General features: G+C 39.6%; 1 protein-coding gene across 1 annotated transcript in view; it reads left to right on the top strand.

The window, feature by feature from the left end:
- Positions 1-16,370, top strand: part of ABCA12 (ATP binding cassette subfamily A member 12) — a 144,452-nt gene that overhangs the window by 24,579 nt on the left and 103,503 nt on the right. The window contains 6 exon segments of the mRNA XM_042457768.1: positions 1,534-1,622; positions 6,154-6,251; positions 8,201-8,386; positions 11,715-11,893; positions 12,942-13,039; positions 15,035-15,128. Of these exon segments, the coding sequence (XP_042313702.1) occupies positions 1,534-1,622; positions 6,154-6,251; positions 8,201-8,386; positions 11,715-11,893; positions 12,942-13,039; positions 15,035-15,128 (744 nt within the window).

Here is a 16,370-nt window from a genome sequence, read left to right as displayed (position 1 = left end):
CCTCCAACCCTGGAAAGAGAATCTTTGGGAAGAGTGCTCCCTCCCTGCTTTTCCAGCAGCCTCCTTCATTGATCTGAAGGGACATGAAGCGGGGATGCTGCCCTGGAAAACCTATCCCATAGTTCCTCTGGAGAGAGCTTTGGTTTCCTACTAAATTCGCATTGCCAGCAGCCTCCTTCTCATTGATCTCTGTGGGCTCTCTGAAGGGGTTCTGCCTGGCTGTCTTAGGAGACATGAAGCAGGGATGCTACGTCATTCTGACGTAGTATTGATTGACAACTCCAAATAAGGTATGGAGGAGAAGAATCGCTTTATTTAAACACCGATTTCATGCCAAGTGAGAACGCTTACTGAACGCTTGCAGGTAAAAAATCCGAATTAAACAAGCAGATGGGAACGATGAATAAAGCGATTCTGAAAGCGGGATAACAACTGTGTTATTTTAATTCGATTTTATTAAAAACGTTTTATTTTAATTCGTATCAAATCCTAAGTGGGAACAAGCTCTAAGAATATCGTTTCCACTCTCCTGCCCTACCTGGGGATGCCAAAAACTGTAGAGCAGCCACAGGAATCTTTGCACTCCGGGACTTTTTTCTTGTGTGAAGAAATCATACATTCTGGGACAAGCATATTGTGCACACAATGCCGTGTTTCCTATACATATAATGTTGCTTTTTACACAGAAAAAATTACATTTTCAAAACAAAGCCAGAAATGTGAATAGGCATTGAAAGCTGAACGGAAACCTTCATATTCTTGCACAGCAGGGAGAAAACTGTTGAAATTATTCCTCCCTGCGTGCAAGAACAAAGCATGCAAAGATTTACATTCCTAATCCTACTTTTCCACCTCCTATGTCTGCCAGCATCTGATTCATAACTCATTCAGACAAGCATTACCATATTTGCACTGTCTTGATTTGAAGCATTAGCATGGCACCCTGGATGCTTTGGTTGTGCTGATTTTGCAATACTTGTGTAATAATATATGGCCTTCAGTCAGTCACCCTTCGCCTTGGCCTGCTCCACTTTCTGCCTCATGTTGTGGGTGACGTAAGAAAGGCATTGTTACCTAAACCAGGGAAGGGAACAAATTCTTTCTTCATCAGATTTGTACTTCTGATTCAAATACACCCACCAGCTAAAAAGTCAGTCTCATTGCAATGCACTTCCTTCATTTAATTATGATAAATGTTTGTGGTGTTTAGTGGACTGACTATTTGTTCCCATTACCAAAGAGTGACTTTCACCATGGCTAGCCAAGTAAAATCCTAGCCATAGGATTTTTGTTTTGTTTTCCTCGCTTCATTTAGCCTGAGCAGAAATCTGATCAAATGGCTTTGTTTTAGTGAAAGTAAGATCAAAATAGGCTCAATAGCAAGCCTGAAGAAAAACTCTGTCATGAAATAGACTTAGAAAGAAAGCCATGTTCTGATAGGAAGCCTGTGTGAGATTTGATATGAGCAACTTCAGTCAGAGGGTAATTATAAGTGATGATGCAGGATTCTTCTCACTTCTTTTTTCTTATCAGAAAACAGAGAAGGTCAGCTAACCCAGAGAAGGACAGCAATCCATCATCCCAGAGTGCTGATGTTCCCAAAAGCAGGAATGGATCATTGGGTAGGTTATTTGATTCTATTAAGAGTTTAGTAGGCTTTCTTTCTTTGCTGCAGATAAAGTTCTAATAAGGGGAAGCTCTTTGGACAAAGGCCCAGGGGAGTTGTGTCAAAAACGATTGCTTGGCTTTCTGTGAATACTAGAATGAACAAGCCATTCTTTTACACTGTTGAGAATATTTCAGTGAGCTACAGTGGCTTCTATGTCAGTGCGGGAAATGAATCATTTCCATATTTTACTCACAGTTTTAAAAGAGCCCTCCAAATTGGCCCCTTTAAAACTAGCCAAAACCTGGAATGGATAAGTCTGGATAAACCTGATAAGTCTGTATATTATTGCAACCCAACAGTGCAATCTTAAGAGTGGCTGGGGCCAGGGAAGATGCTCATGCTGGACAGGGCAAGATGTAAGTGTTTGTGTGTGGTCAAACCTACCCATTCTCCTCTTCTTACAGAGTTTACCATATATACTTGACTATAAGTCAACCTCATGTATAAGTGGGGAGAGTAGGTTTGGAATCCAAAATTATGGATTTTGATACAGTGCGTGGCTATGTTGAGGGTAAGATGTCAGGCATGTAAAGGATGAAGCTAAGGAAAATGATGCCAAAGAACTTACAAAATTCTAGCAGGCATAAATGTTTGCACTCACCCTAATGGCTGGAAGGATAAGGAGGAAACTACCACCACTATTGTCCTTCCAGAAGGAAAGGCCAGAAGCAGTGCCATGGTGGAAAGAGTAGACAGGGTCAGTGCTTCTTTTAGATTCTTTAGATTCTTCTTTAGATTCTTTTAGATTAGCAGCTGCGGTGGCGCAGATTAAATGCCTGTACTGCAGCCACTCACTCAAAACCACAAGGTTGCGAGTTCAAGACCAGCAAAAGGGCTCAATCTTGACTCAGGCTTGCATCCTTCTGAGGAGGTCGCTAAAATGAGTACCCAGATTGTTGGGGGCAAATTAGCTTACAGTTGTAAACCACTTAGGCACTGCTTAGGTGGTATGAAGTGGTATATGCATGAAGCTTGTTTGTTTTGTTTTCTTTTAGATTCTCCCCGGTCAGACTAAGCTCTAGCCTTTTGCCACTCAACTCAGAGAAGGAGTTGATTCTTTTTTTCGTTATTTTCTCGCTTTTTTTGATAAGAGATAAAGTACAAGTATTTGCACTGACCCATGGATATGTCAACCCAGGTTTCTAGATTTAAGCGTGAGTATATACAGTAGTTTCTCATAATACCTTCCAACGGTTTGTGTTGGAGGCGTAGAGGTGGTGGCGACGAAGTTAGTAATGTTAGCTACAGGTTGAGGCAGAGTTGGAGGCTCTATGAATAAAGGGTTAAGGAACAAACCCTTTGCTAATTTTAACCTGAGTCTTTGCTGTTTTGAAGACCAAATTAGCCCAGTAAGCTGGGGAGAGGTGTTAAGAACGTAGTGGAAATATAAAAGCAATAGGGGTTAGAGAAATTTAGATGTGACTCTTTGAAATCTCTAAGGAACCAGCTATGCATTTAATTTCAACAGAGAGGACTGTGAGTTGCTTCTGGATATGCAAATACAGAAAATGTTCATAATGCCTACAGGGAAAAATAATGTTTCCAAGACCCACAAGTGGATCATGTCCTGACCTAAGATAGGTTGCTGCAACTGCAATGTTATCTCTTTAGCTCTTTCTGTTTGACTTAATCTGACAGAAAAATTAAGAGCAGGAGAAAGAGAAGAATGAGATAGCCCAAAAGAGGAAAAGGGAGACAAATTGATACAGTATAAAATTTAAAATGGGTGCCATTTTTCTGCTTGGGATTAAAGATATGGCCTGGATCAACTGAACCCAAAGACTACTGTTTTAAAGCCTGTTAAATGATTTTCACAAAAACAAGAAGAAAGACATCCTGAAAATGTGTACCAAATGTGTTTCAAGCACATTGTTTTTGTCAGTGGGAGCTTTTAAACCTTTTCCTATTTTTGTTTAAAAAAACTTTCTTAAAAAATAAACAAGTTATTTTATCGTATTTGTTTTCACTATGGGTCCATTTCTCCAATAACGTTAGAATGCAAACAGTATTTTGAGAGGGTTTAAATGTTTTGATAATTGGACCAGTCACTCAATGAAATTTATATCAGTTTGGAATTCAGATTTTGATGGACCATGTCACTTCTGCATCTGGAATTTGTTCTTTTAAAAATGATAAGTATTTGCTTATAAAACAGTTGTGAATGATAATGTTGTTGATGTTGATGACGATATAGTATTATTTTATGATGAATAACTATCTCTTACACAAACATGCTATCCCTCTCTTCCTCATCTACTATTATGGAGTAATTAGATTAGTAATAACATAATGTACAGAATAAGTTTATTTAATTGCATAAATGCAATAGGAAGTTGGACTTGACTCTCTAGTATCTGTAACTATATTTAGGAATACAACATCTCCTCTGTAATTGTTCTGCAGGGTTGTGTGGCAGATACTGTTTTAAAGGCCTGTAATAGCTCTTAGAATGGCTCTGATGTAAGAGTGATTCATGCCACCTTTCTCTGGCTAGCTCCAGAAGCTCTGGAGGATCTTTAAACTATTGTCTCCAAAGCACTCTGCTCCTTTCTGCACTGAAGTCCCATGGGAACTGTCACCTTAGAACTGTACAGACCAGCCATTCATTTTCCCTTACAGACAGGACAACAAACCACAATCAGTAGTTTTTTTGTAGGCTTTTCATCGTCTGTGGCCATGTTTTGGAAAAGTTTATTCCTGATGTTTTGCCAGCAGCTGGGGCTGGCATCTTCAGAGAATGTTGGCATGGGAGTGAGGGGGGTATATATAGTATTGGTTGAGTTAATCTTTGTATTGTCCTGTCCTTCACATATGACTTGGCCAAGTTTCTGGCTACATAATTACAAATCCATATAGGGCAACCCCCCACTACATTAAGGACTCAGCTCATTTAATAGAAAAAAAATCAACAACCTTGAACTCAAACCCAGAGACATACTAATCAGCTTTGATGTGGTCTCCTTGTTCACCAAAGTTCCCCTTATGGACACCATGGCACTCATACAACAATTTTTTCCCTGAAGACATCACAGCCCTGTTCAAAAATTGCCTCACCAAAAGCTACTTCCAATGAGACAATAGATTCTACGGGAAGAGAGACGGGGTAGCCATGGGAAGCCTTCTGAGCCCCATGATAGCAACTTTTACATGGAAAGTTTTGAAAAGCATGCCCTGGAAACAGCACCAAAACAGCCTGCAATATTATATATACCCCACTCTCTTTCATGGCAGCATTCTCTGAAGATGCCAGCCACAGCTGCTGCCAAAACATCAGGAATAAACTCTTCCAGAACATGGCCTCATAGCCCAAAAAACCACAAAAAACTATGGATGCTGGCCATGAAAGCCTTTGACTCCACATGTTTTGATCTTCCAAACTTAAAAGAAGCATGCTATTCCCTATGTTCTTGTTCTTCAGTTTTATAAATTTATTCCTTCATGATCCTGTGGCCTTTGAAGTCAGAGCTGACTGTGTAACTGTGGTTTATCAAGACATTATGCTAAACCATAGTTCAGAACTAAACGTGTCTGGTGAACCTCTTTCAAACCATGATTTGCCAGTTCAGGAATAAAGCTGAACCATAACTGTGCCTTCTTAAGTGAACAGAGAAAATATAAACGCAAGAATAGATAACCTGTCCAGCAACAGCCCAACAGATTGTTGCTGGCAAATGTGCAAAAATTGTCCTACAGGTATGACTTTTGGTGGTTTTAGTCTGCAACATAAGGCCTCAGACACAAATATCAGAAAACAAATAGAGAGTCATTCAGATCTGAATGGGGACTTGTGGTTTAAACTGAGAGAAGAGGAAAAGCAGGATACAAGGTTAAATCTTTGAATCCCTTCTGCAACAAAAAAACTGATCCGACATTTTCCTAGTTAAATTTTCCCTATATCATTTTAAGTGGATTTGGTCCTCCTTGCCATTAAAAGGATCCTTTGTGTGGAGATTAGACTCTGTCAAAACTCTCATATATTCTGCCCACATTCCTTCTCCTCCACTTAGACACAATAAGTCTTTGCATGCAGAAATACTACTTTGATAATACAGGGAGGCAACAGTGGAATAAGGGCAGTGTTTCACATTAACAAACTGCAAGTGTGCAGTTGCTGACTGGATGTATGTGTCTAACACCGGCAGGGGTGTCTCTCATTAACAAATGTCTGCTTGCATAGCCAGATGAATGGTGAATCCATTTCAAGGTTTTGGGTAAACTTTAAAAAAGCTATCTAAGGTGCTGAACATGTTGACTAGCTTTTTGAAAGTCCCTGGAGTGGATTCACTGCCCCACTGACATGACAGCAACCAGCCCCTGCGGGTTTCATCCAATAAACTGCCTCACCAACTGCTACATCCATGCTGACGGGAGGCATTGTTTAGCCTACAGAAGAAGAGTCACGAGCTTACATAAGGTGACAGAATAAACATATTTCAGCATATGAAAACATTTGCATGTTTCATTTTGTTTATTAATCACTGCAGAGTTAATTAATTCAACTTTTGATTTGGAAGGCCAAGTGGAAAATACATCAGCAGCAGCCAGAATTCACTTCCTCAACAAGATTCTGAGTCTCGGAGAGGTAATTCGGTATCTACTCTCTTTAATGAGATCATTTTTAAAATACCACATTGCATTCTAATGTTAGTCTGTGTTTTTATTTCACAAAAATAGTGCAGCTCCTGGTTTGAGCAAAGTGTTGACTTCTTGCACAAATAATTGGCACATCTTATTCCTGATTCTTCCACAGAATTCTTGTACAAAAACATTTCAGCAATGGAAGTACGCTTGTCCCTCCACATTTGCGGATTTGATTTTTGCGGATTTGATTATTCAAGGATTTTATTAATTTGTTCCTCTCTAGGCATTTGTAGCTCCTCCAGTGCAATTCTGTGGTCAATGTCTGGCAGATGATGACCACAGAGATGCACTGGAGGACCTAGAGATTCCTAGATAGGTGTTCTCTAAAGTACTGTAAAAACTGTGTTTTTGTTATTTGTGGTTTTTCCACATTCACATTAACCCTAGTGAATGTGGAGGGACGAGTGTATATCCAAAGGTAATGTGATTAGATTATGAGTAGGTGTTTATGTTGTGTTGCACAGATACAGCAGAGCATAACTGTGTCACACTAGCCTTGATTCCATTGATCATCAAACACAAATTATATTATGTTAGTCCTTTAAAGAATAGTTGGAGCATGAAACAATTATGGCCTAATTGTTTTTGTTTAAGTTTGATAATATCGTTTTGTAATGAAGATGTTGACCATCCTGAAAAGGCTCTGGGCTTCTTATGGGATACAGCATGTGCACACCTCACACAACACCTCATTGGCAAGGGAAACAGAAGTAAAATAGTGGAAATAAAAGATGGAAAGAATATTTGAAAAAAAAATTAAAAATGGTTGAAATACATGTTACTCAAATCCCTTGATATCCTGATGACCTATGCAAAGAGTTTTTTTCTGCACAAAATTTGAGGGTGGTTGTTTTGTATAGAAAGCATTTTCTGTGCAGCAAAAAATTATTACTGCACAGAAATATTTTCTTTGCAGAAAATGCTATTTTCTCTGCAAAAACACCATGTACAAATTTTGTACAGAATACATCTTGAATTTTGAATAGGCTTCGGAAACTGCAGTTTTCAAACTTTCACAGAGCTGGAAGAAACTTGCTAAAATTACTAACTACTTCATTCAAAAAGCAAATTAGCAAAAGAATTACATCCCTGTAAAAGAGAGACTGATGCTGTTTATGAAAAAAAAAGTCTCTTGTACACAGGTTCAGGGATATCCACAGAAGAAACAAAAGACATATGTCAAGGTGTCTAGTAAATGGTTCAAGACTTCCTGTTTCAGAAATCTTGGAGGTTGGAGTCTAAGTAGCCACCTGAAGGTGTAGCCACTTGAAGAAGAGTGCGCATAGACCAAAATGTGTTGGGCTTTTCCATCAATAAGCAACCATCTTTGGAGCTGCTTGAGATGTGTCACCTGTTTCTTCTGTGGATTTCATTAGATAATTCCCAGGGTTTGCTCCTTTCACATTTTAGAAGCCAGTGCCAATGTCTTTTTTTAGATTGGGTGGGGCAAAAATTGTTACCATATGACCTAGTTAGGCAATGTAAGAGGAAGAGTCTATCACATAGGCTCTAACAGTATGGTTGATTGTAGCTGGGCAGTTCCATTCCAGATTTCTTCCCAGTACTGATGTTCAGAGTCCTGGTGATGGTGGTGGGGCTAACATTTTCAAATTATTTGTACTATGTTGGGGGATCATGAGATTCTGTAGATGTTATTGTATTGCAGCTCCTAGCCCTATCCAACAGAGCCAATGGTGATGAATGCAGGGAGTTGCCATTCAACAACATCTCTAGGGTTGTATAATCCCCATCACTATTTGACACCAAGGATTATAACCCAATTTGTTGTTCAAAATATTTGAGTTAAAAACACACACACACTAATTTGACTTTTCAAACCATGTTCAAGTCTTGCTCAAACACATTTTCTGCTGAATTCTATGTTAACAGATGCAGAGGCGGAAATCATTTGTAGCAAACCTTAAGGCTGATATCTGTGAAGTTATGACAACAACTGCACCTTCTCAGAGTGTTCTTTGGGACGTCTTTGGAAGAAATATCTACAAGACATTTTGCTTCAAGAACATATCTCTTGTGGAAGCATTTTTTCAGGAATTCAGAAATCAAATTCCTAAAGTGAGTATGCAGCACTCTTTTCCCCCCTCTTCATTTCTTTTTGTAGTGGAGAAGAAGGTTGCTAAGCAATGACCCTCATCAAGCTGCTTAGGTTTCTTCTCTGCAATTATCTATTGAACTGACTTTACATTGTCACCATTCAGTCACAATGCTCCTGCAGCTGGCAACACTCTTCCAAAAGATCTTGCTGTTCTTTGTGCTCCATGAACTCCTATAGCCTAATCTGAAAAGCATAGCAAGGATGAAAGAGTGTTATTTATCTCTGGCTGCTACAAAACAGGAAAGGCCAATTTCTTAATAGCCAAGGTGGATGACAGAAAAGCTTTGCACCATTTGTTCAGCTAGAAGTCTTAGGACTAAACTTGTCATGTGGACAATAGGTGTGGGTGTGTAAACCCAGTTGTGTTAAGACAGGTAGAGAGAGGAAAGTTTCACCAGTCAACCTTAAGAACTGCCCATGCACAAAATGGTTTGCATGGTAAGCAGTTAGTCACAAAATGGCCTTCCCTAAAGGATAACCCCTAGACTATCTAGACAACCCTTAGACTATTGTTCCCGAACTATTAGTTCACAGATGTGTAAATATGTTCCCCCATGCACAGTTTTCATTGAGCTTCATCGACTTTCCATGCTGCCTTTACCAGCCCTCTCTTAGCTAGCTTTCTAAACATGAGGATAAAAACTTATGTGCAGATAGCTGATTCCATGGACACTGAATTTCAGAGGACAGAAGCCTTCTTTTCCATTGATAATATCCTTGCTCCAAGGGCTGGTGCACATGTGGTAACTTTCTATAAAGAGACCATTTCCACATAGGGAAGTCACATGTGTGTATGATGAGTTCATCATTAGTCAAGCTGAGTGGAGCCTGTTCTATTTGTTTCCACAAATCATTAGAGGACTGTGAATCATTTGATTTAATTTTCAAACTGTGGCCGCTTCCTGCTCTTGTATCCCATTTTAATTTTTATTTTATAAGACCACTGTTTATCACGGCTCTCCCCCACCCTCAAATTGTTTGCGACCTCTAAGACCCAATTTTGGGAAAGAAATACTTTTTAAAATATAGAATGCCCTCTAATCCTTCCCACAATGAAGGAGGGGCAATGTTGCTATATTTTTGCTCTCTGGGCTGTTTGAGATCCAAGGGAGAACTTCCTCTTTCTATTTCTGTTTCTGTTTCTCTTCTTTCTTTCTTTAAAAAAGTGACTTTTTAGATTTCTTACATATAAATCCTATCCATACCAGTACCAGCAAAGAGAGGGAAAAACACATGGGGAAATGAAGGTGAGAGAAATGTTGCAAAACAGATTATCCAACTTTAAATCCACTTTCAGAGGTGAGAGATCACTAGTTGAAAGATGCATGATTTCATATCATATGGAAACTGTAAGGCAAACAAAAATAATCTGAATAAAAATAGTTTGTGGGGGAAATCAAAGCTGAGGGAGAATAGGGCAATATGTTGAGCTCCGCTAGATAGAGTGAGCCTTTTCCATTTGTGCTGATTCTGTTCCAGGCTCCCTTGCAGATGGGAAAAAAAAGTGGGAGCTCAAACCTATATTAGTCAATAGGCAGCAATGTGTGTGTGTACATACTCATGGACAAATGCCACCATTGGTTAATAGGAGGCAGGGCGATCTGTAGGAACCCTGGTGGTGCAGAGGTTAAATGCAGGTATTGGCAGCCATTCACAGCCACAAGGTTGTGAGTTCAATCTCCAGGGTCTGCTCAACCTTGCATCCTTCCATAGCTCGCTAAAATGAGTACCCAGATTGTTGGGAGCAATTAGATTACACATTGTAAACCGCTTAGGGAGTGCTTAAGTGCACTGATAAGCAGTATAGAAATGTATTTGCATATCGCTGATATGGTGGGCCCACTGTATTGCCCTTAGGACTGCCATTCACATCTTTATATGGACATCATGCCCCCCCCCCACTTGACATAGTATAAGAATGAAAATCCTTTATTTATTATCCTTACTTTTATTTGCACATTCATGTATATTCAAATTTTAACATTTTATAAGGAAGAAACATAGTTCAAAAGAAGGGGAGAGATCAGACCTCCAAATCTCATGTCCCTCTTGAGCAACTCTTGCACACACAACTCTTGAACCATTGGTATAGGGGTAATATGTGAGGATAAATTGCACTGTAAAATTTGGCATCCATGGCAGTGGAAGGGGAAATTATGTATTCCATGGAGTTAAATATATTTAGTCTTATTTTATTGTTCATATAGAACAGTGATGGTGAACCTTTTCGAGGCCGAGTGCCCAAACTGCAACCCAAAACCCACTTATTTATTGCAAAGTACCATGTCCCTCTGGCTTTCTAGTAACAAACTCTGGCAAAATCTGTGCTGGGACGATGGCACATGTGCCCACAGAGAGGGTTCTGAGTGCCACCTCTGCCACGCATGCCATAGGTTCGCCATCACTGACATAGAACAAGGATTTCTGTTACGTGAGTCAGGTTAAGGGGGGGAGCTTCATTTCACCCTCTTCAGCAGAACTTTGTAGGGCTACACACACACTTCAGAAAGAGTGCTATAATTTGGGGCATTTGGGCTATTCTCACCATTTTTAGGTCTTCATTCAGACTCTATTGCCCTTTCTTGAAAATATGAAGTGAGGGGAGCATGAAAAGCAATCATTTCTTGGTTGGCAGGGGGCCTGAAAAGAGTTGACATGACAAAATGGCCAACAGTACCGCCAAGAAATTTCATATCTTCTAATTTTGAGGGGGCATTGGACCGTTTGGGATGGGTGGGAAAAGAGCTTTGGGGGCCGCATGTGTAAGGGTTACACAAAGGAATGGAGAGTCAGCATGTAAGAGGGAAATTCTACATATAAGGAACGTCAATTCCTTATAAGAATAGGAATTTAAAAGCAACTAAAAAGCAAGACGGAAACTTTTTGTAGAATGATATTGTCATTCTTGATAAATCACTCTTTCATTACATGCATCTTTCATAACTTTTGGCAGTTTGATATACAGTCGGACCTCGTATCCACAGGGGAATCTGTTCTGCCCCCCCCCCCCCAGATACCAAAATCCATGCATGCTCCCATTAAAATGAATGGTGGTGCAGCGCCCATGTGCCCACTAACACAACCATGTGCACACACCGCTATTAAGCAAAATGGGGGCTTGCCATCAGCGGATGATTAAATCTGCAGATGGCAAGTCCACCGATAAGGAGGGTGGACTGTTGTATTAAGAGAGATTTCTAAATGTGCTTCTATTTTCTCCCTCTCTCCCTTCCTCTCTCGCTCTCTAATGTTCTTTTTAATGTTTCCTTCTTTCCTTGTCCTTTTTAGTTACAGCACAATTCACAGTACCAGCTAGCTTTTGTCAAAGAAACAGTTTCATTCCTATCGCTCATCTCCCAAGTGCAGAATGAAACCTCTCTATGGAGCTCACTTCTCTTGGTCCCAGATGTCACCCAAGGTGTCATCAATGTGAAGGATATGGTGGCTGCGCTTCAGAACACAAGCAGGTAAAAGAGAAAGCAAGCCATACACTGTAGTCATTATCATTGCACCTGGTAGCTTGTTGAGAATGATGTTGGGCAGCTCTGACTATTATAAAGGGAAGTGCTCTAAAATGAAAGCATGCTGTTTTAGTGGTTCAGTATTTTGACTTCATGCACAGTTCCCAAATGGGCAGTGAACACTGTCAGGGAGTACTAGCATTGGGAAGAAACAGTGAACCACGTCATACTGGCAAATAGACTCCCTGTAAAGGTTTTATTGCATAACATTATTAAACTAAATCTTTGCAACTAAACTAAATCTAGAGCACTGAGTAAAAGCCGAGAGGTTAATAATCTCATAATCTATTATGTTTCTAGTAATTTAGTACTGCATCAACCATGCATTTCCATGGGGAGGAAGACAAAGGAAGAAGGGGCCAATGAAAGAGACACAATGAAGGCAGTACAGAGGAACTTCCTCAGTGGCTGCTATCACCACTGCTGTTGATCTCAAGAATATGTGTGATGGGCATCACATTCTCTTCGTTGCCATATAATGGGGTGGACAAATTGCTGCCTATTGGCCACTTGCCCTCCCAGGGCCATTCGTGTAAAAGAAAATGTGTTCTAGGTCACTTGTTGTGATAAAAAAGATCTGTCCTGGCAGAAATGCCCCCCACACCACTAGGAAATGTGGGTGCATTTGGGGGCAAACTTTTAAATTATTGTCAATATAGCCTCTATTCCGGACAATTGCCCATCCCAGGAACCAAGCCGGGATCTGAACAAAAGAGGGATTGATATAGTATGATGTCATATGGAAAAAAGATGGGTCACTCACTTGCTCTTTTTCAGTTATATGAAGGTTATCCCCCTGCAGTTTATGAGTGCAGATAGAGATGACAAAAAGGATATGTGAGGGAGATGATGCTCATGTTTGGGTGAGGGCAGCATGATTAAGTAATATATTTTGCCAAGTGTGTGTGTATGTGTGTGTGTGTGTATGTTTATGTGTTGACAACAACCTTCTAGTCATATTAACTTGCTTAGAAAACCATGTCCCCTTTTAAAGGTTTGTTACAGAAAAGGCAAGTGATTCTCCGCTGATGATGGAGAGTGGTCAGAACAAGCTTGGCAGTCTGCTCCATGCCCTGAACTGTTCAGAGCAAGGTGAGGCTATGCAGTTTGTCTATCTCTTTATCATTTCGTGGGCAAAGAGTAAAAGGTTGCATGATACGCGATATTCTTCTTCCATTTTGTAATAGTTCTTCCCTATTTATTTAAGAGCTAACTATCTATTTGTTTGTATATATAGAGGTGTGGAACATGTAGTGATAACAGCTGCAATCTTGTGATATTATGGTGTAATTCAGTCAATGGGGCACTTTGCATGAAATATTCCTGGCTTAAAGAACTGTAATTTGCTAAAATGTGAATATATTCCCCACTTCCATTTCCTGCAATTCACTGTTTTGGGCCCGTTAATTCCCAAAAGTTAAAAGCGTAGTTCCTCATTATGTTTGAAATGGGTAATTTCCCCTTAAGTGTGCAAATGAACACAAACACAATTGTCCCAAAGCATAGACACACACAAACCCATCCTGCATCCAGCACATGGCTGAATAACAACACTTATTATAAACTCATTCATAGTACAATATATTTATACAGATGGTCATTGTTGCATGGCCTCTGTTTGTAAAGGGAACAGAGACATGTTTGTTTGAACTATTAAGCATACAAATGGCAAGCCTTTGGCCCCAACAACATACCATATTTTCTTTCCCCTGGAACTAGTATCAATACCAGTTACATGTATTTGGGCATTTTCAGTTTTAAAAATTAGTATCAGATTTTACTATTAGCTTGAAAAAGAGCTTGTTCATTATATGACTTCGTATCAATACAGTATGTTGTTTTAGTGAATCCTATTCTGTCTGCGCCCTTTTTCACAGTTAGGGGATTTTGAGGCACTCAAGGCAAGACCACTATTAGGACTGAGGAGTAATGGAAGCATGTATTAGGTTAATATTGGCCCCATACAGACAGGCCAAAATAAAGCTGCTTTGGGTCACTTTGGAGGTAGGCTGTTTAAATGATGCATGTGTCCTAAGAGTCTGGAAGCTGCGCCAAAGCCACGATCCAGTTGTAAGGACTGACATGCAACTTTGGCACAGCTTATGGACTCGTAGGATGCATGCATCATTTACACAGCATACTTCCAAAGTGACCCAAAGCAGCTTTATTTTGGCCTGTCTGTATGAGGCCATTATAAATATTTCATTTACGAAGGGACTAGTGCAGAGCCATAGGCTACAATCTAATATAGACTTCTCTAAAAGTACAGTAAGCTTCATGGAACTCAGTGGGAATCATTTCACGGTGGACATATTGGATTGTTGTTTTAGGGCCTTGTCATTGTGGGTGTTGTTGTTATGTGCCATCAAGTAATTTCTAACCCATGCTGACCCTAAGGCAAGCCCATCACAGGGATTTCTTGGCAAGATTTGTTCAGAAGGGTGTTTGACAGTGCCTTCTTCTGATGGTAAGAGAATGACTTCATACTAAACAATAATAGCACTATGATTCCACTTTTATTGCCATCACATTATCCTATGGAATCCTGGGATTGGTAGTTTAGGGAAGGGCCAGAGAGCTAATCAAACTGCTGATCCCAAGAGGATTCCATAGGATGCAGCTATGGCAGTCAAAGTGGAATCATAGTGCTATAACTGTGTCATGTGAAAAGGCTTTAAACTTTTTATACAGTGTCAGTTGCTATATATTGAGTCAGACCATTGGTTGATTTAGCTCAGTACTGTCTGTAGCAGTTCTCTAAAGTCTCTGGCAGATATCTGTATATATATATTAGTCATTAATAAAAGTGTTACATTTCCATACCATCTAGTTAACATACAGAAAACAAAAACAAAGCAACAATGAAACTATAATTTTAGAAAGCACTGAAAAGATGTGCTAACCAACTGAGCTGAAGACAAAGTGGCAGAGATGTATTTTTCATGCAAACACATTGGTAGAGAAGTGAAATTCTGAACCTTGGGAAGATATCATTGTGAAATTGGTTGGTGTGCCTATCAGTGTCTATCATCACAATTAAGGAGGCAGTAGTTCACTTTTTTTTCTTTATCTTGTTTATTTTTCCAGATAAGAACAACTCAGTAATGAATGATATTTGTGAATTTTCCCTTTATTGGAGAAATAATTGGACCTCATTTACTGATACAAAAGACATTTTAAGGTAAGATCACAATCAGAGTTTAGTTTCTTTAAAGCAGTATTTCTTAAGCTATCTGATGTGGGAGACCAGTAGAAGTTTTCCCACAGTGTTTCAGGAACCAGCACCATATTTATGGCCTTTGGCTACAACTGTTTCTTTCTTTTCTGGAAACATGCCACGGACCAGCAGCCAGTGGCTCACAGACGATGGTTTTGAGTAGTTCTGCTTTATATGGTGAAAATTGGGGTTTCTTCTAATGTGGAAATCTATTATGAAATGGAGGGAAGGGGTGATAAGAGGGAAAGTTAGCAAAAATTGTATTATTTTTACCAGATCATCCAGTACCCTTTCTACTGTTTGGGCAAGCAGGTCTGAAAACCAGTGGCATATTGTGATATTAAGTGAAGCATCCATGCTTTAGAGCTGGTGTTTGTACAACTTTGATACAACACTAACAGTACAATTTCATCAATAGTAAGACCCATAGTGCTCAATAGTGCTTACTCCCAGATAAGTGTTTATCACATTTTCCCTTAGGATAATGCACTCTTCAGCTTATACATAACATTGTGGTTTAATAGTGCATGCATGAGCTGTAGACCCATTCATTGCTAGCTATGATGTGATGAGAAACAGTTATTTCCATTTTCAACTATCTGTGGTTTGTTGTTATTTGTAAATCTGAAACGGGGGGTTAATCTTCACTATGATTTAGGAAAATAAACTAGGCTCAGAAACCATGGTTTAAATTTGGCTCTCCCCCACCAATCTTTACAATAGTTAAAACTAACCACCATGTGTGTAAAGGTTTGGACTTAATAACAAAACCTGATTGGCTGATAGTTCATTATACACTACATCACAATTTAATAGTGGAGTGAGGCTCTTAATACATTGCATTCAATGTAATATCTAGAAAAAGGTCCAAAACACACTGCAGAAGTAATCCAGTTTGAGACCACTTTAACTGCCTGGCTCAATGTTAGGCTCAGTTCTGGGAACTGTAGTTTTGTGAGACATTTAGCCTTCTCTGTCCCAGAGCTCTACACTGCAATTCCTAGGATTGCCTCTCACTGACTCAGGGCAGTTAAAGTGGTCTCAAATTGGATTGTTTCTACAGTGTGGTTTAGAGCCAGTTTAATTCTGGGCAAAGTTTGCATCTGTGAGGACATGGAGTTATGTACAGAGGTGAGCCATTACTAATGAGAAGCCAAAATTTGATAGGCAAATATTTTGTGAACACTAGATACAGTAGAAGATATT

This window comes from Sceloporus undulatus, chromosome 1 (assembly GCF_019175285.1).
Source record: "Sceloporus undulatus isolate JIND9_A2432 ecotype Alabama chromosome 1, SceUnd_v1.1, whole genome shotgun sequence".
Classification (NCBI taxonomy): domain Eukaryota; kingdom Metazoa; phylum Chordata; class Lepidosauria; order Squamata; family Phrynosomatidae; genus Sceloporus; species Sceloporus undulatus.
Note: the sequence above shows the minus strand (reverse complement) of the source record. Positions and strands in the feature narration are given on the sequence as shown.